This window comes from Scardinius erythrophthalmus (assembly GCF_964197995.2).
Source record: "Scardinius erythrophthalmus genome assembly, chromosome: 1".
NCBI classification, from domain to species: domain Eukaryota; kingdom Metazoa; phylum Chordata; class Actinopteri; order Cypriniformes; family Leuciscidae; genus Scardinius; species Scardinius erythrophthalmus.
The window spans coordinates 71,408,892-71,436,589 of NC_138221.1; the positions used below are offsets into that span (position 1 = coordinate 71,408,892).

The following is a 27,698-nucleotide window of genomic DNA, read 5'->3' on the forward strand; positions in this document are numbered from 1 at the left end:
TGAACAAACCAAGAGTCTCTCTCTCTCTCTCTCTCTCTCTCTCTCTCTCTCTCTCTCTCTCTCTCTCTCTCTCTCTCTCTCTCTCTCTCTCTCTCTCTCTCTCTCTCTCTCTCTCTCTCTCTCGCTCTCTCTCTCTCTCTCTCTCTCTCTCTCTCTCTCTCTCTCTCTCTCTCTGTCTCTCTCTCTCTCTCTCTGTGTGTGCAGATGAGATCTCTAAGCACAAAGGTCCTCCAGTATTCACTCAGGCGGAGAGATATAAGATGGTGCGAGCCATCAAGTGGGTGGATGAGATCGTGGAAGGAGCTCCATACGTGACTACGCTCGAGACTCTGGACAAATATACCTGTGATTTCTGTGTTCATGGAGGTCAGAGCTTAAGTATGATAACCATAATAACCTGTGCTAAAGTGTTGATGAAGTCAGTAAAGAGAAGTCTTTGGGCCCTATCATATATTTGACTCAGTGCAGCGCCAGGCGCGACGCAAGTGTGCTTTGTTAATTTCAGCCCGACGCAGTTTTCATTTTCACGTCCTGTGCCACTTTGTTTAAATAGCAAATGTATTTATGCCTATTTGTGCGCCCATGGCCTGCTGGTTTGAGAACCAGGTGTGTGTTAAAGGGTTAGTTCACCCAAAAATGAAAATTCTGTCAGTAATTACTCACCCTCATGTTGTTCCAACCATGTAAGTCTTTCGTTCATCTTCGGAACACAAATTAAGATATTTTTGATGAAATCTGACAGAATTCTGACTCTTCCATAGGCTTCCAGAGTGACCGAAACTCGCCGACCCAGAATAGTTATTAAAAACATCGTTAAAATAGTCCAAGTGACTCCAGTGGCTCAATCTTAAGTATATCAAGCGACGAGAATACTTTTTGTGCGCAAAAACAAACAAAAATACCGACTTTATTCCACTATTCAATTCCTTCTCTCTGGGCCTCGTAGTGTTTTTGCGTAGTGCGTCTGTGTCGCACGTCATCACGCATCACACACATGACCTGCTTCGGCCAATTGTGAGCCTACGTGGTGACGTGCAACACAGACGCGCTACGCAAAAACACTACGAGGCCCAGAGAGAAAGAATTGAATAGTGGAATAAAGTCGGTATTTTTGTTTGTTTTTGCGCACAAAAAGTATTCTCGTCGCTTGATATACTTAAGATTGAGCCAACGGAGTCACTTGGACTATTTTAACGATGTTTTTAATAACTATTCTGGGTCGGCGAGTTTCGGTCACTCTGGAAGCCTATGGAAGAGTCAGAATTCTGTCACATTTCATCAAAAATATCTTAATATGTGTGCCGAAGATGAACGAAAGACTTACATGGTTGGAACAACATGAGGGTGAGTAATTACTGACAGAATTTTCATTTTTGGGTGAACTAACCCTTTAAGGCGCATAGTTGGACCATTGCTATTTTTAGGAAACTGAAATAGACTGAGCCATTGACCAACTGAAACCTGGTCTAAAGTCAATGGCACAGTATTATTATTTTTTTGTTATCTAAAGAGCATGTTAGTAATGTGCGCCTATAGGTGGGTCCACAACCCGGTACACTATGCTTATTACACACACAGGGACGCACGTACAGCAGCACACAAACTAGCCAAATATTAAAAATAAAAGGATTACAATGTAAAAGATTAATATTGTGTAGTCAAGTCAAGTCATCCTCATTTATGTAGCGCTTTTAACAATGTAGATTGTTTCAAAGCAGCTTTACAGAGACAAACGTATAATATAATATTTTTGGGTAACAGAGATTGTTTTGGCTTTATAGCGGTTCTTTAATAAAGTTATTTTTCAGCTTTTGATTGATTGGCTTCCGTCGCAACGATCATTTGTTATTAAATTAGGGGCCACTAAGACGATACCATTCTCTCTACACAGACTTTAAATGCGAACCTGTGATAAACGCTGATGGCGGTCACATGCGCATTTAGAATGGGTTCTATAGTTATGTGCGTTTCAATATATGTGCGCAGGTTTGTAATTCCCTACAAACAAAGCCTAAACAAAGTACTGGTCTTTCCTTATAAATTTTGATACAGAATTTTATTTTATTTTGTCACTTCGGGGTAGGTACGCAAAACCAAATTCCCAACAACGCCTTATCTGTAGAGTGGTAGTGGGATCCTCCATAGGGAGAGACTAGTTGGCACTTCAGCACTGCGTTGTCATCGGGTCCAGGCGAAGGTCCTTCGTCAGATCTGGATACGGCCTGGATCCGGCAGGCTGCGGGAAAACCTCGGGATAAACACAAACACTAAAATTAGCGTAGATGCCATTCTTCTTATGATGTAACGAGTACATCAGGATTTATGGGAAGTGTTCCTGGTTCCAGGTGACCTAATCTATGCAGCCTAACATTGAATTATAGAAGTCTATAATGTATGTGTGTATGCTAGGTCAAAGAGATGTGTTTTTAGTCTAACTTTGAAATGACAGAGTGTGTCTGCTTCCCTGACAATGGTAGGAAGGCTGTTCCAAAGTTTTGGTGCTGAATAGGAGAAGGATCAACCGCCAGCAGTCGATTTTGATATTCTAGGTATTATTAACTGGACGGAATTTTGAGATTGCAATAGACGTGAAGGATTATAATGCTTTAAGAGCTCACTCAAGTACTGCGGAGCTAAACCATTTAGTGATTTGTAAGTAATCAGCAATATTTTAAAATGTATTCGATGTTTAATAGGCAGCCAGTGCAGTGTTGACAGAACCGGGCTAATATGGTCATACTTCCTGGTTCTGGTAAGACCTCGAGCTGCTGCGTTTTGAACTAGCTGGCAACCACCCAGTAGAGCATTACAATAATCTAGCCTTGAGGTCATGAACACATGAACTTGAATTGAACTTGAACATGAATTGTTCCGCATTTGTCAATGAGAGCATATGGCGTAATTTAGATATATTTTTAAGATGGAAAAATGCAGTTTTACAGATACTAGACACGTGACTTTCAAGTGAAAGATTGGTATCAAAGAGCACACCCAGGTTCCTAACCGACGACGAAGACTTAACAGAGCAGCCATCAAGTGTTATACAGTATTCTAGGTTATAACGTGTGGAAGTGTTTTGTCCAATAATTAGAATCTCTGTTTTTTCAGAATTTAGAAGTAGGAAATTACAAGTCATCCCATTTTTTAGCTTTATCAGCTATGCATTCCGTTAATTTTGTGAACTGGTAAGTTTCGTCTGGGCGTGAAGAAATATAGAGCTGAGTATCGTCGGCATAACAGTGAAAACTAATGCCATGCTTCCTAATGATTTCTCCTAAGGGTAGCATGTACAGAGTGAACAGCAGCGGTCCTAGTACTGAGCCTTGTGGTACGCCATACTGAACTTGTGATCGATGAGACATCTCTTCATTTAATGCTACAAACTGATAACAGTCGGATAAGTATGATTTAAACCATGCTAATGCAATTCCACTACTGCCAACATAATGTTCGAGTCTATTTAAAAGAATGTTGTGGTCGATAGTGTCAAATGCAGCACTAAGATCGAGTAACACTAATAGCAAGATACAACCACGATCGGATGATAAGAGCAAATAATTTGTGACTCTAATGAGAGCAGTCTCAGTACTATGGTACGGTCTAAATCCTGACTGGAAATCCTCACAGATATCATGTCTTTCTAAAAAGGAACATAATTGTGAGGATACTGCCTTTTCTAGTATCTTTGACAGAAAAGGTAGATTCGAGATCGGCCTGTAATTGACTAATTCTGTAGGATCAAGTTGCGTTTTTTTAAAAAGCGGTTTAATCATAGCCAGCTTAAAAGTTTTCGGTACATATCCTAGTGACAAAGACGAATTAATGATATTAAGAAGAGGATCTATGACCTCTGGAAGCATCTCTTTCAGTAGCTTAGTCGGTATAGGGTCTAACATACAGGTTGTAGATTTAGATGATTTAACAAGTTTAGTAAATTCTTCCTCTCCTATTGATACTTTGCACGTGACGTCACAAGTAATGGCTGGCGGGCAAGAACGTCGTTCTCCAGCAATGAAACCCAGTAAACTAATCAAGGGTCGCCAGTTTTGCTATACAAAAGTTGGTGTTTTGAGGTGTAAACGACATGCCAGATAGTTGTTGTGCAATTGGATGCACTAACCGCAGATGAGATAAGCAACCTTCACAGTATACACACGTCTGTGCAAATTACCATCAAAGGTAATTTCAACATTTGATTGAATACAATGGGTGTATGATCATGTAATTAATCGTGTCTTTAAGTTACTGTAGTTTTGTCAATCAACACCACCAGTATTCACCAGCTGGTTCGGCGAGTCAGGTGTTTGTGTTATGAGTCTAAGCTAGGCTAACTGTACGTTCACACCGCCGCCAGCGAGAGCGGCAAAATTAATTGAAAATGAATGATTTCCAGGCACTTTGACGCTCTCGCCGGTGGCAGTGTGAACGCACAGTAACAGCTGCCGTCTTTTGCCAACAATAACAGAAGTGTGTGATAGATATCGCAAACCTCAAAACAACCTATGATTTTCAATGAGAACCAGAGATGACCCAACAGTAGAGCTAGATTATTTACGGAGGAATTATTACTGCTCGATTATCTTAAAAAAACTTGTTTGCTTTACACAATTTAGTTACCTTGGAGTTAATCCTAGTCCATAGTTATGCAGCTAGCTCGCTAACAGACTTGATATCTACTAGAAAGACAGGACTCAACGTTGAAAATACCCATTTGTTGCCCGCCAGGTATCCGTGGTAGTCACGTGACTGCAAAGTATCAATAGCAACGAATGAATCAAATTTTTCCTTAGGGAGACTACAATGCACTGCCTGATGCGATACTGTAGTAGACGGTTGCATAGTAATAATTTTCTCCCTGATATTATCAATCTTGTCAAGTCAAGTCAAGTCATCTTCATTTATATAGCGCTTTTAACAATGTAGATTGTCTCAAAGCTTTACAGAGATAAGCGTATAATTTAAGGTAACAGAGATTGTTTCGGCTTTCCAGCAGAGTTAAGTTATTTCCATCTAAAGTTAGTTTTAATTGATTTGCTTCCGTCGCAACGATCATTTGTTATTAAATTAGGGGCCGCTAAGACGACACCATTCTCTCTACACAGACTTTAAACGCGAACCTGTGAGAAACGCTGATGGCGTTCACATGAGCATTTAGAATGGGTTCTATAGTTATGTGCATTAGAATATACGCAGGTTTGGAATTCCCTACAAGCCAAGCCTAAACAAAATACTTGTCTTTCCTTATAAATTTGATAAGGAATTTTATTTTATTTGTTGCTTTGGGGTAGGACCGTGAGACGAATTTTCCCGACAACGCCTTATCTGTAGAGTGGTAGTGGGATCCTCCATAGGGAGAGACTAGTTGGCACTTCAGCACTGTGTTGTCATCGGTCCAGGCAAAAGGTCCTTCGTCAGATCTGGATACGGCCTGGATCCGGCAGGCTGCAGGAAAACCTCGGGATAAACACAGACACTAAAATTAGCGTAGATGCCATTCTTCTCATGATGTAACAAGTACATCAGGATTTTTGGGAAGTGTTCCCGGTTCCGGCTGACCTAATCTATGCAGCCTAACATTAAATTATAGAAGTCTATAATGTATTATGTGAAAGCTAGGTCAAAGAGATGTCTTTAATCTGTCTTTGAACTGACAGAGTGTGTCTGCTTCCCGGACAATGGTAGGAAGACTGTTCCAGAGTTTTGGTGCTAAATAGGAAAAGGATCTACCGCCAGCAGTCGATTTTGATATTCTAGGTATTATCAACTGGCCGGAATTTTGAGATCGTAATAGACGTGACGGACTATAATGCGTTAAGAGCTCGCTCAAGTACTGCGGAGCTAAACCATTCAGTGCTTTGTAAGTCATCAGCAATATTTTAAAATTGATGCGATGTTTAATAGGGAGCCAGTGCAGTTTTGACAGAACCGGGCTAATATGGTCATACTTCCTGGTTCTGGTAAGAACTCGAGCTGCTGCGTTTTGAACCAGCTGTAGTTTGTTTATTAAGCGTGCAGGGCAACCACCCAGTAGGGCATTACAATAATCTAGCCTTGAGGTCATGAACGCATGAACTAATTTGTACCACATTTGTCAATGAGAGCATATGGCGTAATTTAGATATATTTTTAAGATGGAAAAATGCAGTTTTACAGATTCTAGACACATGACTTTTAAATGAAAGATTGCACTGTTAGACCTTACCGGGTTTTTTTACAGTAAAATACTGGCAACACTGTTGCCAGTTCTTTACTGTAATCTACAGTATGTTACTGTAAAAGTGCACTAAAACTCGAGTTAACTAATTTCACTTACAGAAACCGACTACCTAAATTGACAAACTGTCATTTAAAATGTATTAACTAAAATGTATAAAGCATTACTAACATGAGCAAAGTATTACTGTGAACTTATTTCATTTGAATCCACAACTTTTGCAAATAAAGAGATTCCCGCTGGACCAGCAGCTACACAGTCACCGCCTGTTAAATAAAGCAACACGCAGCAAATCATCAATGTTTGTAGATCTTCTCCTGGACTGAAGCTCAGGCTCTACTCTTCTGCACAACGGTGACTCAAAAAACTAGATTTTACAGTAAACTGCTGGCAACAGTGTTGCCAGTATAAACCTGTTTTATAACTTACAGTATATTACTGTTAAAATACATTTTGTGGGTGTGACTTTTTTTACACTGTTAACCCTTTCAACCCCACAGGAACATCCACACTACAAAGAGTAAAAGTAACATTGAGACAGTGTTGCAGTGAGATAATTAAGTGAATATGTAAGTGATTGTTGAGCATTAGTGATGAACACCTGCTGTTAGAACAGAAAATAGAGAAACACAAGAACTACAACTGACTTCCAGCCATTACACATTATTACACTTATTATTAACCAGTATGACTTTATTTCTGGCATACATCTACAGAAGTTGTTATTAAGATGTTTAATTAAAAATGTTTGGTTTGAAGTTACCATTATAGAGATCAGTGCTTGCTTTAGTTGGGTTGCTGATGCTAAAACATTAGTTTTTGCTTCACTGCTTGAGCTGTTTTTGCAAGTCACACTTGTGCACACACACAGTTTATGCATGATTGTGATTGTGATTATGATGACAAAATCATCATATTGCCTGTTCATTCACTAAGGAAATTCATTCTCACTCGTTCAGAGTTTAATCCTCAATCAAAAGTGTTACATTACCACCACTGTGAAACCACAGCAATAAATAACAATGACTCATTTTTTTTTAACACATCATGCATAGGCTAAACTAAAAAAAAAACAAAGCTACACTGTCTTTCAGAAACACAGAGATACCACAATTTAGCACATTAACCTCAACAGTGGTGGCAATATTTTTTATTTTTTTTATTCATGCAGCAATGCATGCTGGGAGTTTTATATTATCCTGGAACCCAGCATGCACTGCGACATGAAACTTTTGATTGTCACCATTGTTGAGATTCATGTGCTGATTGTTGATGTCTGTGTGTGTAGGATAAGCAGGAGTTCAAAATGTTTTAAAGCACTATATGATTTTGATCTTCTTCAGAAGACCTGATTACACAAATAGTGATTTCATGTTGCAAGTTCACAGATATATGATAAATATGAAATACCCATAAATTCAAATAACATCTGCAGGAAAAACCAGAGAATCAAACAAGTCCAAGATAATTATGACATCATCACAAAAAGTCAAAAACACCTGATCATCTTCCTCTTGACTTTTTCTTGCCATAACAAATGTGTTTTATAAACTCACTGTTACAGCAGCCAGAGAGAAATTAATGGTATGAAGTCAAGGGACAAGAGACCAACTAAAGCAAATACTGATCTCCATCATGGTGACAAAATGTTTTATTATTAACTAAATCTCTGTTAATTCTCAACAAGAACTTTTGTACATGTATGAAAGAAATAATTGTAAACTGGTTTGTAAACTGGTTTCACACTCAGTGTTGCTGGAAGTCAACTGTAGTTATTGTGTTTCTCTTTTTTCAGTTCTTGTTTCTCTGTCCTTCAGTGATTCTGCTTATCAGGTGTTCATCAGTGTCTCAGTTCACTCACTTCTTTTCATTCACTTTGTCAAGGGGACTATATATATATATATTAGTGAACTAATGTAGGGAATAGTGAATGAGGGTATAGTGTGATTGGGAAAACAGCCTCTGCGTGTCGATTTTGAGCACTGTTAATTCACAGTATATTCCTGTAGGCTATTTTTGTTTTATACGGTATATTACTGTTTTAATGGAAAATGGTATGATATTGTCAGAATTTGGCCTTTTTTTACAGCAAGGGTTAACAGTGTGGTTTGTTTGTAAAGATTGTTAGTAAAGAAGTTCATAAAGTCATTACTGCTGTGTTGCTTGGAAACGTCTGGGGTTGAGGATTTTTTATTTTTTTTGTTAGTTAGTTTAGCCACTGTTTCAAATAAATACCAAGGGTTTTGTTTATTTTCTTCTAATAGTTTTGAAAAATAAGCAGATCTAGCAGCTTTTAAGGCCTCTCTGTATGCAATCGAACTCTCCATGAAATGCGAAATACCTCTAGTTTTGTTTTCTTCCAGTTTCGCTCCATTTTTCTGGCTGCTCACGCCCGAGTGTGCTCGTTGTACCACGGCGTTGGACTATTTTCTTTAATCTTCTTTAAGTGCAAAGGAGCAGCTGTGTCTAAAATGCTGGAAAAGAGAGAGTTAAAAGTTTCTGTCGCAATATCTAGTTCTTCTAAGCTACACATAAAGATATTGTGGAATCTGGCTTGTCCTGTAGATGGTCTGCTTGAGAGCTTTAACCTCACACACACGCACATACAGATTTAACCTTGCGCACGAGCAGATCCGTTTCCTCGCTAGAGAAGCATTCGGTCTTTCCGCTTGCAAGTTCCTCCATGTAAACAGCGAACATGGACAAGCGCAACTGGCTTTTAAAGGGAGTGGGAGATGAGACTCTGATTGGTTTTATTGCACGTTACACCCAAAACACACCCATTAAGGCCCTTTCACACCGGGAGCGTAACGAAAAGCGAAACAAAAAAGCGAATAGTTCGCATCAAAACCATTCACATCAGCCGCGACGCGAATTTGCGACGTCTGTGACGTTCAGAGCTTCAACATTCCAAAACTTTTGCGCCAACAGCTGAGAAAACATGGACACATCATCATCATCCAGTGAAGACGAGCTTATCATTTTCTTTAAAAGACAGAAAAGAAGGTTTTGGGTGCCCCCAATCTTAAAGAACAGAGAGTCTGAAGGGGAGTATGCTAATGTCCACTTTTAGTTTCCTTTTCCTCTCTCCTTTTTCTCACAGAGGTGTCCCTGAGGTTTTTCCACAGTTTTTTTGCATCTTCAGCTAAACACAGTGCGTTTTCTAATGTCAATACACATTACATGTAACACACGAAGTAACAAGTTAAAATCATTCGACTAGAAACTGTAGATATCACACAAAGAATGTATACTAAAAGCAGCCCTTAATAGTCTCACTACATTTTGTTAACGTTACATGTTTAAAGTAAACACGGTCTCTGTCTCTATCTTTGACGATAATAGTGTTAGCTTTCTATCCCATATGTAGTTTAGCCTGCTAGCCTACACAGCACAGGACTATACAACGACTAAAACTATCATACAACATACTCACAGTCGTGTTAACCGAGTTGGTTGGCAGTGATACACCACACATTGTCTTTCAAATCGTTGTCCTTGTAGTATGTGATTGGCTAAAGCTTTTTCTGTCGCCGCAAAAGTAAAAAAAAAAAATCGGCATCGAAGCGAAAAGCACATTCGCTTTCGGTGTGGAAGCACTCATTACACAAACAGCTGATCAAAAAATAAAACCATTGCGCAAATTATTTGTGCGTCAAAATCGCGTCCAGTGTGAAAGAACCTTTATTCATTAAGAGAATAGAGACAAAACACGCCCATTACTCATTACTCAAGAGAATAGGGACGACCCATTTAAATCATGCACCGGGAGCGCCGACCATTTTACCCAACGTTAAACTAGCAAATGTGGATTCAGACACGCCATAAGTGCACTTGTGCATACCCTTTAGATCATGCGCTTAGATCCTTAAAATAGGGCCCATTAATTAATAGTGTTTGTGTTTAATATTGCAATAAAAACAAATGCATGTCCTGCATCTGAGTAAAAACAAAGCTGACGGTTTCCAGACCATCATTTTTGTCCTCTGGAAATGTAGCCTTCAATAACTTGTTCATGGCTTTAGTCTTGGTCCTCCATGCACAATATTTTGGGCACATTGTACCACACACCAACTGGGATCAATCTTTTTGGCACTTCATGTAGGGTTAAACCTACAATAAGAACCACTAGAGTAAAAATGCATTTAATTGTCACTAAAGTCCTTAGGAAACTTTTGATAAGCTTAAGTGTGGTTCTGTCTTCACAGATGACATCACTCTTACTGTGGATGGAAAAGACACATATGAAGAAGTGAAAAGGTCTGGTAGGTACAGGTAAGTCCGTCACACACCTGGCTTTAGGGCTGCTGGTGTTGTGCACGTTCAGTCCGGTTCTCACCCAGAGTTGATGTTTGCAGAGAGTGTAAGAGGACCCAGGGAGTGTCCACTACTGACCTGGTGGGCCGCATGCTTCTCATGACCAAAGCTCATCACAGCAACATGGTGAGGCCACAAATACACACAAATAATACAAGTGTATGAAACCATAAATCATAGAGACCTCAAACTTGTATTTACAATGGACATTTATTTCTTTATCTTTCTTTCCTTTTTAGGGCAGTTCAGACTATCAACAACACACAGACAACTTTGGAAGAGTGAGTGTTTTATTCCCTTTGGCTCTTCTATACAGAGAATAACTTCCTCTGTCAGTGATGTCACTTACACTTGACACAAATATCATCGAAAATATGTTTCTAGGCATTACTTTGCATTTCCAACAGAGCCAAGAAGCTGGAGTGGTTCATTGATTAAATGTGACCAAAGCATTTTTGTTGCTGCTTGTATATTTATCACACAACTGAAGTTTTAAAAGTTTTTAATCTTCAGCATTCAAGTGGCACACCATAGATAATATTTATCAAGGATTCAACAAAAATTGTCAGATCTAAACAGCAACAAAAAATGACTTTGTCAAAGTTATTCATTTCTGAGTTATACATTTCCATAAGCAAAATTGCAAAAAAATGCATAACAGATGGCTGGAAGTGATGGTTTATAGATTAAAAAGTTTAAAATATTAGTATTTTTTGGACACACAGCTACCATTGTGCTTTTGTACATCAACTGGGGTCATACTGTCATATTCATTTTGTGTGGTTTTTGAAGTGTCTACTTTAGAGGTCCTTGCTTTATGTGGACTCGCAAAAATGGATTATTTTTCTAAAAATCTTTGTTTGTGTTCATCTGAAGAAAGAAAGCCATATACATCTGGGACGAGGGCATGAGGGTGAGTAAAATCATTTTTGGCTGGAGTATCACAAACAGGGATGGTAAACTATACAGTGGTTTCAACGTGTAAGTGATATAATAAACCAAAGACAGTAAATACGATTCTGTGTTATAATTTGCTTTATGTATTCAAGATCATGGTTGGCTAGTTAGATTATCTATCACAAACGCAAAGGGATAGTAAACCAATATAATTCCTTTTAATTATTGTATATCAGAGATTAACTCTTTCCCCGCCAGCGTGTTTTTTTAAGTTGCCAGCCACCGCCAGCATTTTTGAAAATTTTCACAAAATGTTCATGGTTCCCAATATATATATGCAGTATATCAAAAGAAAGAACTTTGCTTTAAACAAAAAAAGTGTTTTATTCTAGCTTCGTGCATTTTTTTTTTAATCAACATTTGAATGTGTTTCATAAAAAAGCAACATTTTGAGCAAAAAGCTGAGAAAATCATATTTTTGTCAAAGACTACGTCTGGATCAGATTCAGAACGATAATTAAAACACAGAAGGAGTCGATCGAGTCCATAAACACTGATCACAGTTATTAACCCTTTCTGGGTCGACATTTCATTCAGTAACATTACGTAGTTTTGATTTACATGCTGTTTAATGTTGCTGATTGTGCATTATACATTATACATTATGCATATGATTACGCTTACGGAACAAAAATATATTTCCTATATATGAGTTATCAATATATTAAACGGTTTAACAGTATAATTGAAAATATGCGGAATAATATATTGTACTGGAAGAATACAGTATATTGAATAATACATAAGGAATTGCTGCTTTTCATATATTGAAAAATATGTGACAATATATTTAGTAATACATCATAATGTATGTACTTTTATATTCAGTAATATACTTCATAATATATAGATGTATATGTGATCCGATATGGGACTGCATGTGTAATATAATGCAGATTATTTACTCATGCAACATAAACACATTTATAGAGAACTATTTTAATGTAATATATTTCTAATATTTTTTTATTATTATTTACATTATAAGTTGTTTCATATTTTCAAGCTAGTTAACAATTGAATTGCATAAGCACACCTGCATGTACTAAAGTATTTAGTCAAGAGACTATCACAACACTGAGGAGTGCACAATGTAAAATATAGTAATTATAGTATTAATGATTTTCAGCCAATCGTCAACCTAACCACAGGCTCTACTCTTCAGCGCATTAGTAACCCCCAAAACTTACACATAACCTTTTTAAATGAAAAACTAATAGAGCATTAAAAACTAACATATCTCCCCCTATATTAATAATGAGCAAAACATATTAAATAACACTTCATTTCAACATTTACTCTCCTTTAAGGCAGAAGCAAAGCATGCTGGGAACTAGAAATCTGTTGTAACTCATTCCGTGGCGTGAATGTGTGTATATGTGTGTGTGAACATAACATTTATATGGGAACATTTAATATGTACACAATAAAGGATAAAACTTTGTGAATATTACATGTAATGCTATTTTTTTCTTCATTTATAAATACTTTATATTCATTAATACATAGCCATATGATCAATGCATATATTGCAGTATATTGAAAAATATAAGCACTAGTTTCCCATATATGGAAATATACAATGTAAAATATATCGCATTATATTTTGCAGTATATTCCAATATAATTTTGTTTCCGTAAGGGTACATATGCTATCGCTTGTTTCTGCTTCTTCTTCTCCTGTGTTTTGATCAGGAGATTCTGTACTCTTTCAGAAGATGTGCAATAGCGCCCCCTAGCATATAACAGTGAAAAAAACATGAATAGCTGGAAAATTCTGTCAATTCAGCGTTTTCTCACAAATGACGGAAATTTCCATCAGTGGCGGGAAAAGAGTTAAATGCTAAACACAACATTGACAAAAAAAATCACATATGCCAACGATGACTCCATAGGAAGCACTTCTAAACCTTCTAAACCTGGTATGTGCAGGTATGGGTAGATCGTAAGTGACTTCACTGAAAGAGGAATGATTTCATCGTAACCCCTAATTTGGCATATATTGCTGTAATGTCTGTTTGTTATCATTTCTGTACCGTTGGCCACAGGGTCCTAAGGGCCACAGTCCCTGGACAGGAGTGTCACAGTTCCTGCAGACGTCTCAGAAAATCATCCAGTTTGCCTCGGGCCAGGAGCCGCAGCCAGGAGACACCATCATCTATGTGGCGGGAGCCTTCGACCTGTTCCGTATCCTTTCATGCTTTCTGCTCCCAGAGTTTCTCCTGTTAAACTCAAAAGAACAAATACTGTCAAATATCCAGTGTTATCTTCTCTATAATGAAGACTGGGAGGCTGTTAAAATATCTGGTGGAAGGGAAGATTCCCTAGCCTGGTAATACCAAACTCTGCTACTTCGCTTTGCTTCGTAGACAGAGTCTGGCATGGCATAATTGAAAAGTGTTTTCTTTCTCGCGGGGGGGGCGCTTGTCTGAAGTTTAAAATCATTTGTTACCCGTAAGCCAATCACATAACGTTTTGTTATGGCGTGTGTTATGCGCATGCTCAGCCGCATCTAACTTCCACTGTAAACACATGTATGATGCGAAAACAAAACCATCGAGCGAAATACCGGAGTGAACATGGCTGTGAACGACTTTTGCAGATTATGTGAAGTAAATCTACGCATCCACGGTACAATCAGCGTCTACGTCACGGCTCTCAGCCCGCCCTCTGTTCGTTGATTGGCCGGCTGTTTTGAGGCCGGAGGAAAACGGGGAAAACGGTCGCTATCTCAGACTGAGTACAGAAGCGAACTGAAATTGAGCGGAAGTACGAAGTCTGACGTAGTCAGGCTAAAGATTCCCAGCAGGCACAGGATGACGTTGGATTTTGGTTGAAAATGAAAGTCGGGTTGACGTCTAAATCCAATGTTTGTTTGACGTCAAGCTCTGGTGGGAATAAACAACACAAAAAAACAAAAACAAAAAACATAAAAAAATGTGAAATGCTTGGCAGTACACTTTACTTATAATTAACCCGATTGACTTTATTTCTGTCAGACGTCTACAGAAGTTGTTTAGATGTTAATGTTTGGCTTGAAGTCACCATCATTGTGATCAGTGTTGCTTTAGTTGTGCAGTTTGACTCTTGACTTTTTAACATTAGTCTTTCTCTTCTACTGTTTGTAATGGCAAGAACTGCAAGAGAAATTGTCTTCAGATGATGTTAGCTTCTTGATTATAATAAACAGGGTGTCCGCGGATCCTTAAAAAGTCTTAAAAAGTCTTAAATTAGATTTTTAAAATTTAAGGCCTTTAAAAGTCTTAAAAAGTCTTATTTTTACTTATGAAAGGTCTTAAATTTTAGATGGCAATTTGACTTAAACATATCTAAATATTTTCTAAATTAGAACCATCTAATTAGCGTACTTTTTTTATTTATTATTCTTTCTTTGTGGTTCACGTGACATTTCGCGTCATTCGCGGCAGCGTTACGTCCATCTCCTGCAGACCTGCACGCGCGAAACAGGAGGAGAGAATGAGAAGTGAGTTGGTAAACGTCAGTTCAGTTCTAAGTTCAGTCTTTATGTTCGTAGTGGTGTGCGATGTGTATTGTCTATTATTATGATATTGTAATCATTGTTTTAACGATGTACTGCGAGCTGACATCGCTTTGGTCTCGTACTCACTGCGTGATGAGTGCAGTTATAACGTTAGGTAGGCTATATGTTCCCATGAGTTTTTGTCTCATATCATATTATGTTGTTATCATAGACCTACAATATCACATCAGCAAGACTTCCGTTTTCCCGTGCACAATTGCAAATGTGATTATTTATTTATATAACAGTAATTAACAATAAATTAACATTGTGATTTAAATTTTATAAACAGTAGCCTATTGTCAATATTGTTTGTTTCCCCTTTATTTCGCTGACGAGAATTTCAAATTGAAGCCATAGCAGAGCCTCAATGCAACAGACAGCGATGAGTTTTTGACTGGAATCCGCGTTTTGAACGAATCAATTTAATGATTCAATGAACAGTCACTTGCTTCCCGAATGAATCAGCCGTTTGAACGAATTGGTTGAATGAATGACTCCCTCAACTCACTTATTAAAACAGTGACTTGCCGCCACCTACTGGCAGCTTTAGTTTCACATTTAGAGTACTTTTTAATTAGAATGTTAAAATTAGAAATCACAGTTCATATTTAACAATCTCATAGCTTTATTTATGCAATTGTAAATGCAGTGTAAATATATTAATGCCAGATCTGATGCCGCCACTGTGTCACCTCTGCACTGCAAAGGTGGATTTTGATTTAATGATTTAATTTGACTGGTAACAGTGGTATTGTGTAATTATTCTAATATAATTTAATTTAAATGTTAGAATTTGACATAAAAGGTGATGCATACATCTACAAATGCCAATATAGAGATGAAAATGCCACTGGAAATCAATTTAAGATGGCAAATATTACCCCTTAATAAAAAATGTTAATTTTTGTTACTATTATCTAATTATTACCCTCAAAACTTTGAAAATATCGATCGAGACATATTTTGTCAATATTACACACCCCTAATGCATGGTATTAATTTTGATTTCTTCGGGTCTTAAAAAGGTCTTAAAAAGTCTTAAATTTGACTTTAAAAAATGTGCAGAAACCCTGAATAAAGACATGATCATAATGCAGTGTTTGATTCACTGATCATGTGCAGAGTCTATTCTTTGTTTAGATATCATGATATTAATTTCACATCATTGTTTGTAATCGTCCTATGGTAGTCCAGCAATGTTCTAATCTGAGAGATTGTGCATTTTAAAGTTACACACATACATTAAAGAATCAGCGTATGAATCTCAATAAAGGTCACATGGCGCAATGCATTCTGGGTGCATCATACAAAACTCATCTATGGCTCCCAGAATGCATTGTGGCATCAAACATGTCACCATTGTTGAGATACATATGCTGATTATTGATGTCTGAGTGAGTCTAATAGATGCTGGAGTTCAAAATGTTTAGTGGAAAACGTAGAATTTCAGGCTCTCTATAATGAAAAATACAAAATGATAGCGAATCCAAAGATTAGATACTGGATGTCATCAGTGAATCAGACCACTATATGATGCATATATCATACATCAAGTAAACAATATCATCTGATCATATTTTCTTTTGCTTTTCTCACCATAACAAACACAGTTACAGCTGCCAGAGAAAAAATAATGGAATACCCAACTAAATGAGACATTGATTCAATTCAATTCAAATTTATTTGTATAGCGCTTTTCACAATACATATTATTTCAAAGCAGCTTTACAGAAAGTGCATTTCAGAAATGTACATAGAAAAATACAGTTAGTTAATCATGTATTAATTAGGGCATAACATATCGGTAGCGTTGAGTCGTCTCTTCACAGGCGTTGAGTCGTCTCTTCACAGGCGTCGAGTCATCTCATCACAGGTGTTGGGGCATCTGAAGTTTCCATGAGAGGCTGGATACAAACTGGAGCTGACGAACTCTATTTACTTTCTATTGACTTGCATCCCGAGATAACAACAGAAAAGCAGATGGGAAATAATTAGCATAGCTGCTGTTCATAATATTAATGCATTCAATCCGATTCAACTGTAGTATAAAAGGTAAGTATTATGTGAATGCTTGGCTAAAGAGATGCGTCTTTAATCTATTTTTAAACTGGGACAGCGAGTCTGAGCCTCAAACAATATCAGGAAGGCCATTCCAGAGTTTAGGAGCTAAATGTGAAAACGCCCTCCCTCCTTTAGTGGACTTAGATATCCTAGGAATGACCAGAAGCCTCGAATTTAGTGATCTTAAAGAGCGCGATGGATTGTAGGGCGATAGAGGTTCCGTTAAATCATTTAGGGCTTTATAGGTCAGTAGTAATACTTTGTAATTGATACGGAACTTAATAGGTAACCAGTGTAGAAATGATAGAATTGGTGTTTTATAATCATATTTTCTTGACCTAGTAAGAACTCTAGCAGCTGCATTTTGGACTAACTGTAGCTTGTTTATTGAGGATGCAGGACAACCAGCTAATAAAGCATTACAGTAATCTAGTCTCGAGGTCATGAATGCATGAACTAACTTTTCTGCATCAGAAACAGATAGCATGTTAGGTAGCTTAGTAATGTTTCTAAGGTGGAAAAAGGCTGTTCTTGTAACATATGAAATATGATTTTCGAAAGACAAGTTCCGGTCTAGTATAACACCCAGGTCTTTTACTGTAGTGGATAAAGTAACAGGACATCCTTCTAAATTAAACTTGTATTGCAGGAGGTTTTGTGGGCAGTTTTTTGGACCAATAAGTAATACCTCCGTTTTATCTGAATTTAATAGCAGAAAATTACACCTCATCCAGTATTTTATATCTTTAACACACTCTGTCAATTTAGATAATTTAGTGTTTTCATCTGGTCGTGATGAAATATATAATTGAGTGTCATTGATCACCATAATGGTGACTTCAAACCAAACTATTATTTTCAATAAAACATCAACATCAGCATAATCTCAGCTTCTGTAGACGCCTGATAGAAATAAAGTCAGTCTGGTTAGTCAACATGGACATTAAAAACACTTCTCGAGACCCTTGCGTTCTTTTCCACCTTGCTTTGGATGTACGTGTGTAAGACGATGTTAAAGTTGTCCTTTTTGACCCGATGCACATCAGACATCGGTCATGTGGATTTCCTGGATGCAGTGTCCCAGCTTTCAGAGAAGCCATATGTTATCGTGGGGTTGCACTTTGATCAGGTAGGCTGGATAGCAGGAAAGTCTTTGATATATCCCAGATAGCAACATTGTTTCGGCCCACATCTGGCACATGTGGAATGATGATCCGGCCCACATGCAACGTGGAATGACGGCCCTTGGGCGGCTCGCTCCTGTTTGCCAGATGTGGGCCACAAGCAAGCCATAGCAATTCCACATGTCAGCCAAGAGCAAAGAAATAAACCAGAACTGGACCTTATCTGAGCCACAAAACCTGTGTATATTAAATATGGAGTCATCTCAGCCTTAATAAGCTGAACAAGCAGCAACAAGCAGAATCACTGAAGGAAAGAAGAGAACTGAAAAAGAGACGAGCAGAAACACAAGAACTACAACTGACTTCAGACACAGCCTTAGAAGAAATCAACTGAAGAGAAAAGAAGACATTAAATCTGTGACGATCTCAGCAGAGGAGGATTAAACAACTCCACAAACAGCATTACCGGCTTCATTTATCACAAGTGGCATCATTCCACGCCGCATGTGGGCCGGATCATCTTTACACATGTTCCAGATCTGGGCCGTCACAATGTTGCTATCTGGGAGATATATATATATATATATATATATATATATATATATATATATATATATATATATATATATATATATATATATATATATATATATATATACACACACACACACACACACACACAATTATTTTCTCAGTTGAGCATAATGCTCAGTAATATTAGAGGAGAGATGTGTTAGAAGCAGGTGTAACTGCATGTTTGTTTGCTTTTTACTATTATTCTAGGAAGTGAATCGTTACAAGGGAAAAAACTATCCCATCATGAACATCCATGAGAGGACTCTGAGTGTGCTGGCCTGTCGAGTGAGTGTTTGATCTGATCACAGGTAATGCCTGTTTATGTCTTGAAATTAATTGTGTAATATAAATGTCTTTCTTTTGTCTTCAAATCTCTCAGTATGTCTCTGAGGTTGTTATAGGAGCACCATATGCTGTAACAAAAGACTTACTGGACCATTTTAAGGTATCCCCTTCTTGTGTTGAATTTGACTTCTGACTTTTTGTCAGACCTGCTTTTGACAGAGACCATATCGACAACACTGTAAAACCTTGCTGTAAAAAATGGCCATATTCTGACGTTATCATACAATTTTCCATTAAAACAGTAATATACTATAGAAAACAATGCATTCAGGGTAATATTTGTAATTTTCTAGAAAGTAGCCTACAGGAATATACTGTGAATTAACAGCGCTCAAAGTCGACACTCAGAGGCTGTTTTCCAAATCACACCCTTTATACCCTCATTCACTATTCCCTACATTAGTTCACTAATATAGTCCCCTTGACAGAGTGAATGAAAAGAAGTGAGTGAATTGAGACACTAATGAACACCTGATAAGCAGAATCACTGAAGGACAAGAACAGAAAAAAAGAGACGAGGAGAAACACAAGAACTACAACTGACTTCCAGCCACAGAGTGTGAAATCAGTTTACAAACCAGTTTAACATTATTTCTTTCATACATGTACAGAAGTTCTTGATGAGAATTAACAGAGATTTAGATGTTGATGTTTTATTGAAATAATAAAGTGTGTAGTCACCATTATGATGATCGTTGTTTGATTTAGTCGGGCTCTTGACTCTTTAACATTAGTTTTTCTTTGGCAGCAAGATTATAAAACACATTTATTAAGGCAAGAAAAAGCCAAGAAATTATCAAAAACGAATTTCTGATTTCTTTTGTGCAAAACACACAGACATTGTTGACTTAAACACACAGACATCAACAATCAGCATATGAATCTCAACAATGGTGACAATCAAAAGTTTCATGTCGCAATGCATGTTGGTTACCAGAATAGTACAAAACTCCCAGCATGCACTGCAGCATGAATAAATTAATCAGCTGAATGATCTTTTTATATTGCCACCATTGCTGAGATTCATGTGCTAAATGAGGCTGCAACTCTATGGTGTGTTTTAAACAAAATTCTTAATTATAACTGTTTGCCGCTGGAACTCTTGCTGTTGTTTCACAGTAGTGGTAATGTAAAATTTAAGTCTGTTAATAATGCAACGCTTTTGATAGGGGATTAAACACTGGATGATATCAGTGAATCAATTGACTACTTGATGGTTGTCATCATCAATACATAACATTCAACATTCAATGACCACCGACTTTTTCTCGCCATAACAAATAAGTTAAGGGTCAAGAGCCCAACTAAAACAAACACTGATCCTCCATAATGGTGACATTAAACCAAACATTTTCAATTAAACATCAACACTGATTGTGTAATGTGTAATGGCTGGAAGTCACTTGTAGTTTTTGTGTTTCTGCTTGTCTCTTCTTTTTTCTGTTCTTGTTGTTCCTCTTTCCTTCAGTGATTCTGCTTGTTAACAGCAGGTGTTCATCACTAATGCTCATAATCATCATTTACATATTCACTTAATTGTCTCACTACAATTGTAAGTAAAAAAAAAAAACAGTTATATACTGGCAGCACTGTTTGTGGGTCACCATTTTGCTGAAGAGTTGAAATAAGTTCACAATAATAGTATGCTAGCATTATAAATATTAGTTTTTAAATCTAATGGCAGTTGATCAGTTTAAGGCAATCGGTGTCTGCAAATGAAATGAATTAACTTGAGTTTTAATTTAGTGCATGGGATCTTTAGAGCAACATACTGCAGATTATAGTAAAGAACTGGCAACACCATTCATTTACAAGTCAAAGTTTTACAGTGCAGTCAAGCCATCTGAGACTGAGACTACCTTTTGCCTGTGTAAACGTGGCCATAGAGTAATACACTGTCCTCATGGTGTAGGTAGACCTGGTGTGCCATGGCGAAACTGAAGTGTTTCTAGACAGAGATGGATCAGACCCATATGCTGTGAGTGCCACATCAATAATTAATTATCTGATTTACAAAATTACTGACAACATTTGATCATCTGTGCATGTTTTCCACACACAGGTACCCAGGAAAATGGGAATATTGCGGACAGTGGATAGTGGAAACAGTCTCACCACTGACAACATTGTGCAGAGGATCATCAAAAACAGGTGTTGCAATTGTCTCTGTAATAATGCACACTTATTAAATCTTGACCAAACACACATCAATCGAAAGTTATGCACGTTTTATTTTTAAATTGTTTTGTCAGTGACACGCTGAGTCAGACAATTATTCACACTGCAAAAAATAAGGTCTATTTGTTTCCATTAAAAAAAATAGCCTATATAAACATCCTAATATATATGTTTACCTTCTTGGCAAAACTGCATACATTTGATTTGCTTAAAGCAATTAAAAATACTATTTGGCCAGTGGAAAAGATTGAGAATAACTCTTCTCTGAAAACTTTCACTTAAATGTTTTACAATTTTGATTTATTTATTCTAAAATATGTCACGGATACTGAATGATTTTTAGTAATGTAAAGTGGCGGGGCATAGTACTTATCTCATATTTTCCTAATGTCTTGTATCGTCAAGGATCACATTGGGAATGGGAATATGCATGGAAATGCATATGCATTGTAAAACGAGGCTTTGTAAGCTCCATATCTGGTTATTTCGGGGAGGAGATGGGGTGGAGATGCACGCACACACAATTTTCCGCTGACTGGGTTTTATAAAGAGAATTTTGTGCAGGTTCTGGCAAAATCTAGCTTTTTTGCGTATGCACACTTTTAGGATGAAATCTACAGAACGTTTTGTACACAAAGCCCTTGGTCTGTGCTCCAAAGTGTGGATACAGGTTAACCGTTTCAGCTTCAAAACAAGATATGCTCTTTTGACTGCATCTATAACATGCTGTTGTTATGACACAAAATTATTTCAATTCATATCTCAGTATCCATATATCAATTGGAAACATGTTTAATGCACTTAATAGTTCAGTTTCACACATTTGCAACTCGTATCTTTGTTAAAGTGCCTATATTACATCTCCAACAACAACAAAAAAACTACTTTCAGACATGTTTTGGCCATATCCTATGGCATGTAATAACAGCTTACACGCAAAAATGCAGGGTTGTTTAAACCCAAATTTGGGTCAAATATGGACAAACCGAACCGTTGGGTTAAAAAATTGTATTAAAAAATGTAACCCAACGGTTGGGTTTATCCATATTTGACCCAAATTTGGGTTGAAACAACCCTGCATTTTTTAGAGTGTACTGTACAAGCTCATAACAGGAGTAGTTTTATGTCATGTTTAATGATCAAATGTTGTGGCTATACTTCCAAAACTCCAAACATTTCAATTATAAAGTAAGTTGTAGAACCTGCACTGTCAGGTTTGAGTAAAATAACAATAGAAAGCAAGTAATATTTGGCTGGTCATGTGAGATGTTGAAATGGACAAACACTGTCAGCAATTACCAATGCAACGCTAGTATTATTGCCTCTTGTTTCTGCCAGGTTGCTGTTTGAGGCAAGAAACCAGAAAAAGGAGGCCAAAGAGATGGCAGTGATCCAGGCCATGAAGCGACAAGAAGAAGAGAGGGCACAGGCTGTGCTGTAGGGGGGAAACACATCCTCAAAGACTAACAAAACCCAGTACATGCAGTTGACTCTTTTCTAATGTTTCTTCTACATACTGGACTTACATACTATCACAACACCAGCAGCTGGAAGCACCTTTTATTGCTGAATTAGCACGTGTTGTTTTGGGAGCTGTGTGTTTAACCCGATCTCATGGGGAAATGCAACTATTTTACGAGTTGGCGATTTCGTATGAATTCAGGCAATGTGAATCGTATGAAAACATACAATTTTTAGGGGGAAAAAGCAATCCACACCTCAAACATAACCATCAACACTCTCAGAAAAAAAGGAACAAAAGCTGTCACTGTGGCGGTACTTTTTCAAAAGGTACACGTTTGCACCTAAAGAGTGCATATAAGTCCCTCAAAGGTACATATTGGTACCAAACGTGTACATATTAGTACCTAAATGGTACATATTAGAACCCTTTTGAAAGGTACTGTCCCAGTGACAGCTTTTGTACCTTTTTTTTCTGAGAGTGAATGGGGCATAAGAAGATCGTATGAGAGATTGCATGAATTCTTACCTATTAGCCGCCGATTTGCCAAAATGTAAAATAATTACGACATGCCATGAGATTGTGTCGGTGTGTGACATCTGTTTTGTGAACCTCTCTCCACACTCAAAGGACCTCTTCATCATGTCCTTCCTCATTATCAGTCTGATCAGATCTACTCACCAAGATGACTTACATGACCTTTACCTCTACATGCAAGTCCAGAGACTCCTGTTTCGCTTGGAAAGCAACACTCCTGAATCCACTGGAAGAGCATTACAGTCTTCTGTCCTAACATGTATTCATGATAAATTATTAATATATATATATATATATCTGTCATAATCAATGGCTAATCCTCATATTATTTTTTATTTTTTTTTTCATTGTAAAGCACTCCAGCAAATTAAACTGTTCTATAAAACAAAATGAATAGCTAGGATAAGCTATTTAACAAAAACGCATTTTAACATGTTCTTAAAAACCCTTTTTTATGTTTATTATTTTTTAACAGAATTGTATTTCCTTTACCTGATTTCAAAAGGATAAAGGAACATGTTTCAGGATGGCTCTTTTGTTAGATGGATTTTCCTCAATGTCACATTCTTGTGGATAGTTTGGATAGTTTATCCAAAAAGAAAAAATCCGGAATCCCAGCAAACAAAGTTTTGTCCTGGGAATGTTTTCCCAAATATTCTGTTTTGCTTATGGAATGTCCAGTTTTTTAAATGTTCGTGGAATGTTTTTTTTAAGGTCAGTATGATGTTCCTGAAACATTCTTTCAACTTATTTTTTTTTTATTTTATTAACAACTCAACATTCTTCACAGCAAAATCTCTCAGTGTAAATGAACACTAATGTTCTAATATCTATATGGGTCCAATCTAAAGAGTGTTAACGTAACACTGAAGCAACTGCAGTTAATTAAGTGATTAAAGTTTGACTTTATTTCTGTCATATGTCTACCGAAGTTCTTATTGAGGTTTTGATGTTGATGTTTTATTAAATGTTTTTTCATCGTAGTCACAATTATGGTGATCAGTGTTTGCTTTAGTTGGGCTCTTGGTCATTGACTTTTGTTAGTTTATATCTCTTTCAGCAGTTGCAATAGTGTTTCTGCACTGATTAAGAAAGGGATTGACGAAAAAGCAGATCAACATGTCTGCTGTAATAGCAATCAAATTACTGCATTAAAGTGGTTTAAACAACTGCTTTTTCTGTAGTTTCATGACTGACTTAAATATTCATGAAGTTGAAGCATTAATGAACTAAATAATGATAGAAAGAATCCTGTAATGTGATAGAAAGATCCCTGTAATGCATTAACACTGAAGTTCTGAGATCTTCCATAAATGTTACAACATCTTCTGTGCAGAAATTGATACATAATTAACAAATTGAGACATATTAATGAATTACTAACATTTTGTATCCATGTTGGAATATATGTATTATAATTTGTATAGATATGCATTAGAATTTCGTTGACTTCTCAGTTTACCTTTTCAAAGCTTTGACTATATCCTCATTAAGCTTGACATATGAGTGTCCATTTTTATCCTCTTGTCTGTCGTCACGATACAGCACTCTATGAGTTACATTGAACATCACGTAGTCACTGATATTGTTATTTGCAGCAAACAATCAGTGTGCATTAGGTTAGGGTTAGGGTGTGTTAGGGCACATGTATGTTGTACATGTTGTAGATTATTGTGGTTCCCATTAATGTGTCTATTGTGATCATGCACACATCTCTATTGCAAAGATTTAAGGAAATTAGAAGTCATGCAAAATGGCATCTGCCAGGTCGACTAGAACAAGTGACCTGCAGCTTTACCAAATACAATAACAATTCAGAACAAATAGATTTTAACATGAACGACTCAGAGGAAGGACGGAAATGATCCACCTAAAATGGACATGTTGCTAACGTTTTCCCAAAATCCCAATACAGAGGTGATATGAGATTAAAACATACTTACTCTCCTCTGTGCTCGTCTCTGCACTCTGATTTTAGTTTGTCTTATATAGCAGCTTTTCTGAAAAACAACACATTTTAATTCATATTCACACACAAAAACGCTTTGTTTTCTTTTTAAGAATGACAGTACACTGAGGTAATGTAATCAAAACCCTTCACAGTCTCTGCAGTTTCAGATCTATGCTCTCTTATAAGCATCCATTTTAACAATTTAATCTGTTTACACATCTGTAATTAGAAATATATATATTAGAAAATAAACAAAAAGGTAATAAGGTTGTCAAGCTTGAACAAGTATTACTTACGCGGGACACCTCCCTCAACTTTGACCTATCATATTCTCCAGAGACTTTTGCATATTTTTGTGATATTTATGTTGCACCATGTTATCTGGTGATTAATATGAGCTATGTTCATTTTGAACTTTGACATCGCAAATTCAAACTCCCGGGGCTCATTTTGACGTTTCATATCTGTGACTGGTGGCATCCTCCTCCTCTTCCACACTCCTTTAGGGTCATGTCTGGCTGCTCCCCGTCTCTATGAGCAAGTGAGAAATAAGTAAAAGGAATAAACATTTTTATTTGAACAGATCAAACCATAATGAATTAGAATACACACACACACACACACACACACATTGGTTCTTATAAAAGGAACGTTTCTCTATTTTAAAGAAGATGGTAATAAACAAAATATGTAATTATATATAACACGCAAAAACTTAAAAATAAACATATCATTGTGTTTACTGCAAGCCAGACGATCTATTGCTTTATATTGGAAAAAGGCTGATTGCCGCTCTCTTGGACTATGGCTAAGAAACCTGTCATCTTGTTTGGCTCTTGAAAAGCTTACATATATAACAAAGAAGAAATCATCTGAATTTGCGAACATCTGGGAGGTGTTTCTGAATTTTCTTAAAAGTGGAAATATTGAAGATGCATTAGATGTGTGAAGTTTTATATGTAGGAAGAATCTAGCTAATTTTGTAACTTGCTATTTTGTATTTCTATATGCCTGCCTGGGGTTTGGTTGGGGAGTGAATTTTTTTTTTTTTTTTTTTTTTTTGTCCTAAAAATGTGAAAACTCAATAAAGACATGTTAAACAAAAAATAAACATATCAAAATAAAAAGCAAAACAATTATTATAGTTTAGCTAAATGAACATATAAATAAAAACTGCAAACATCTTAACATTTTTCTGAGAGTGAAGTAAGTCGTTCCATGCAATGATATCCATACTGTATATGAAATGCTTACAAATACTGTAGTTTAAATTGAAATGTGAAATCTACTCGGTTACTATCGTAACCTCAGTTCCCTGAGATAGGGAACGAGTATTGCGTAGCTATACGCAGTGGGGAAACTCCTTTTCCTCGATTTACTGAAGCTTTTATTTAAAACGCATTTGCAGCTGCACAGCTAGCACATTGAGCGCGGCTCGCTCATAGGCTGTGCTGCAGCAACTGCTTAAACCAATGGCGCGGGCGCCTCAGACAGGCCACCAATGAACAACATTGTACGTCAGAGCCCCCAAAGGGGGCGTGGCCTTAGTCTATATCAGAGCCCCGCATTCGCCATTATAGCAGGTTCCACGACTGAAGCGACAACTCACCAGGTTACTGTAGTGCGGCCGGCTACGCAATACTCGTTCCCTATCTCAGGGAACTGAGGTTACGATAGTAACCGAGTAGTTCCCTTTCGAACGGTCACTTCGTATTGCGTAGCTATACGCAGTGGGGACGCCATGCAAAACGCCGCACCAACAGTAACTTGTTACCACTGAACTCAGGACCCCTGAGCTCAACAAGTCCGAACCATTATAAAATATATTTTTATATATAGACCAGACACCGTCGGGCCTTATAAAATATATATGTCAGTATCAATACCAACCCAATATACTAATGAACCCGGACACCGTCGGGGCTATTTAGTAAATTAGAAATTAACCAGCAAGCGGGTTTTATATATATATGTGAATGATTATGCACAGTTCACTGTAGAGAAAACCGGGCACTGCCGGGTCTTCATCATACTGAAAGCACCTTCGCATGCAGAGAAGGAACTTCCATATTATAGAATTTCATAAATGTGGAAGGCGAGGACCAGCCGGCCGCATCACAAATATCCTGAATAGGAAAACCAGATGACCAAGCCCACGATGAAGCCATGCCTCTAGTCGAATGGGCTTTAATACCTATGGGGCAGACCTGACCCATTGAAGTATAAGCCATAGATATAGCATCCACAATCCATCTAGACAGCCTTTCCTTGTGACTGGATCGCCTTTGGATCGGCCACCAAAGCAGACAAATAGCTGTTCTGACTGCCTGAAAGACGCAGAACGCTCCAGATAAATTCTCAGTGCCCTGACAGGACACAGAAGATTCACCTCCCCATCTTCGGCAGAGGGGGGAAGGGCTAACAACGTAATG

At 37.3% G+C, this 27,698-nt stretch overlaps 1 protein-coding gene across 1 annotated transcript in view; it reads left to right on the plus strand.

The window, feature by feature from the left end:
- LOC308685703 (ethanolamine-phosphate cytidylyltransferase-like) overlaps window positions 1-23,629 on the plus strand; it is a 39,474-nt gene extending 15,845 nt beyond the window's left edge. The window contains exons 3-13 of the mRNA XM_081357665.1: window positions 205-366; window positions 10,423-10,489; window positions 10,573-10,657; window positions 10,771-10,812; window positions 13,537-13,675; window positions 18,140-18,222; window positions 19,001-19,078; window positions 19,173-19,238; window positions 21,051-21,116; window positions 21,201-21,289; window positions 22,655-23,629. Coding sequence (XP_081213791.1) covers window positions 205-366; window positions 10,423-10,489; window positions 10,573-10,657; window positions 10,771-10,812; window positions 13,537-13,675; window positions 18,140-18,222; window positions 19,001-19,078; window positions 19,173-19,238; window positions 21,051-21,116; window positions 21,201-21,289; window positions 22,655-22,757 — 980 coding nt within the window. The 3' untranslated portion in view covers window positions 22,758-23,629. The remainder of the gene's footprint in view (window positions 1-204; window positions 367-10,422; window positions 10,490-10,572; window positions 10,658-10,770; window positions 10,813-13,536; window positions 13,676-18,139; window positions 18,223-19,000; window positions 19,079-19,172; window positions 19,239-21,050; window positions 21,117-21,200; window positions 21,290-22,654) is intronic.
- Window positions 23,630-27,698: the final 4,069 nt, after the last annotated feature.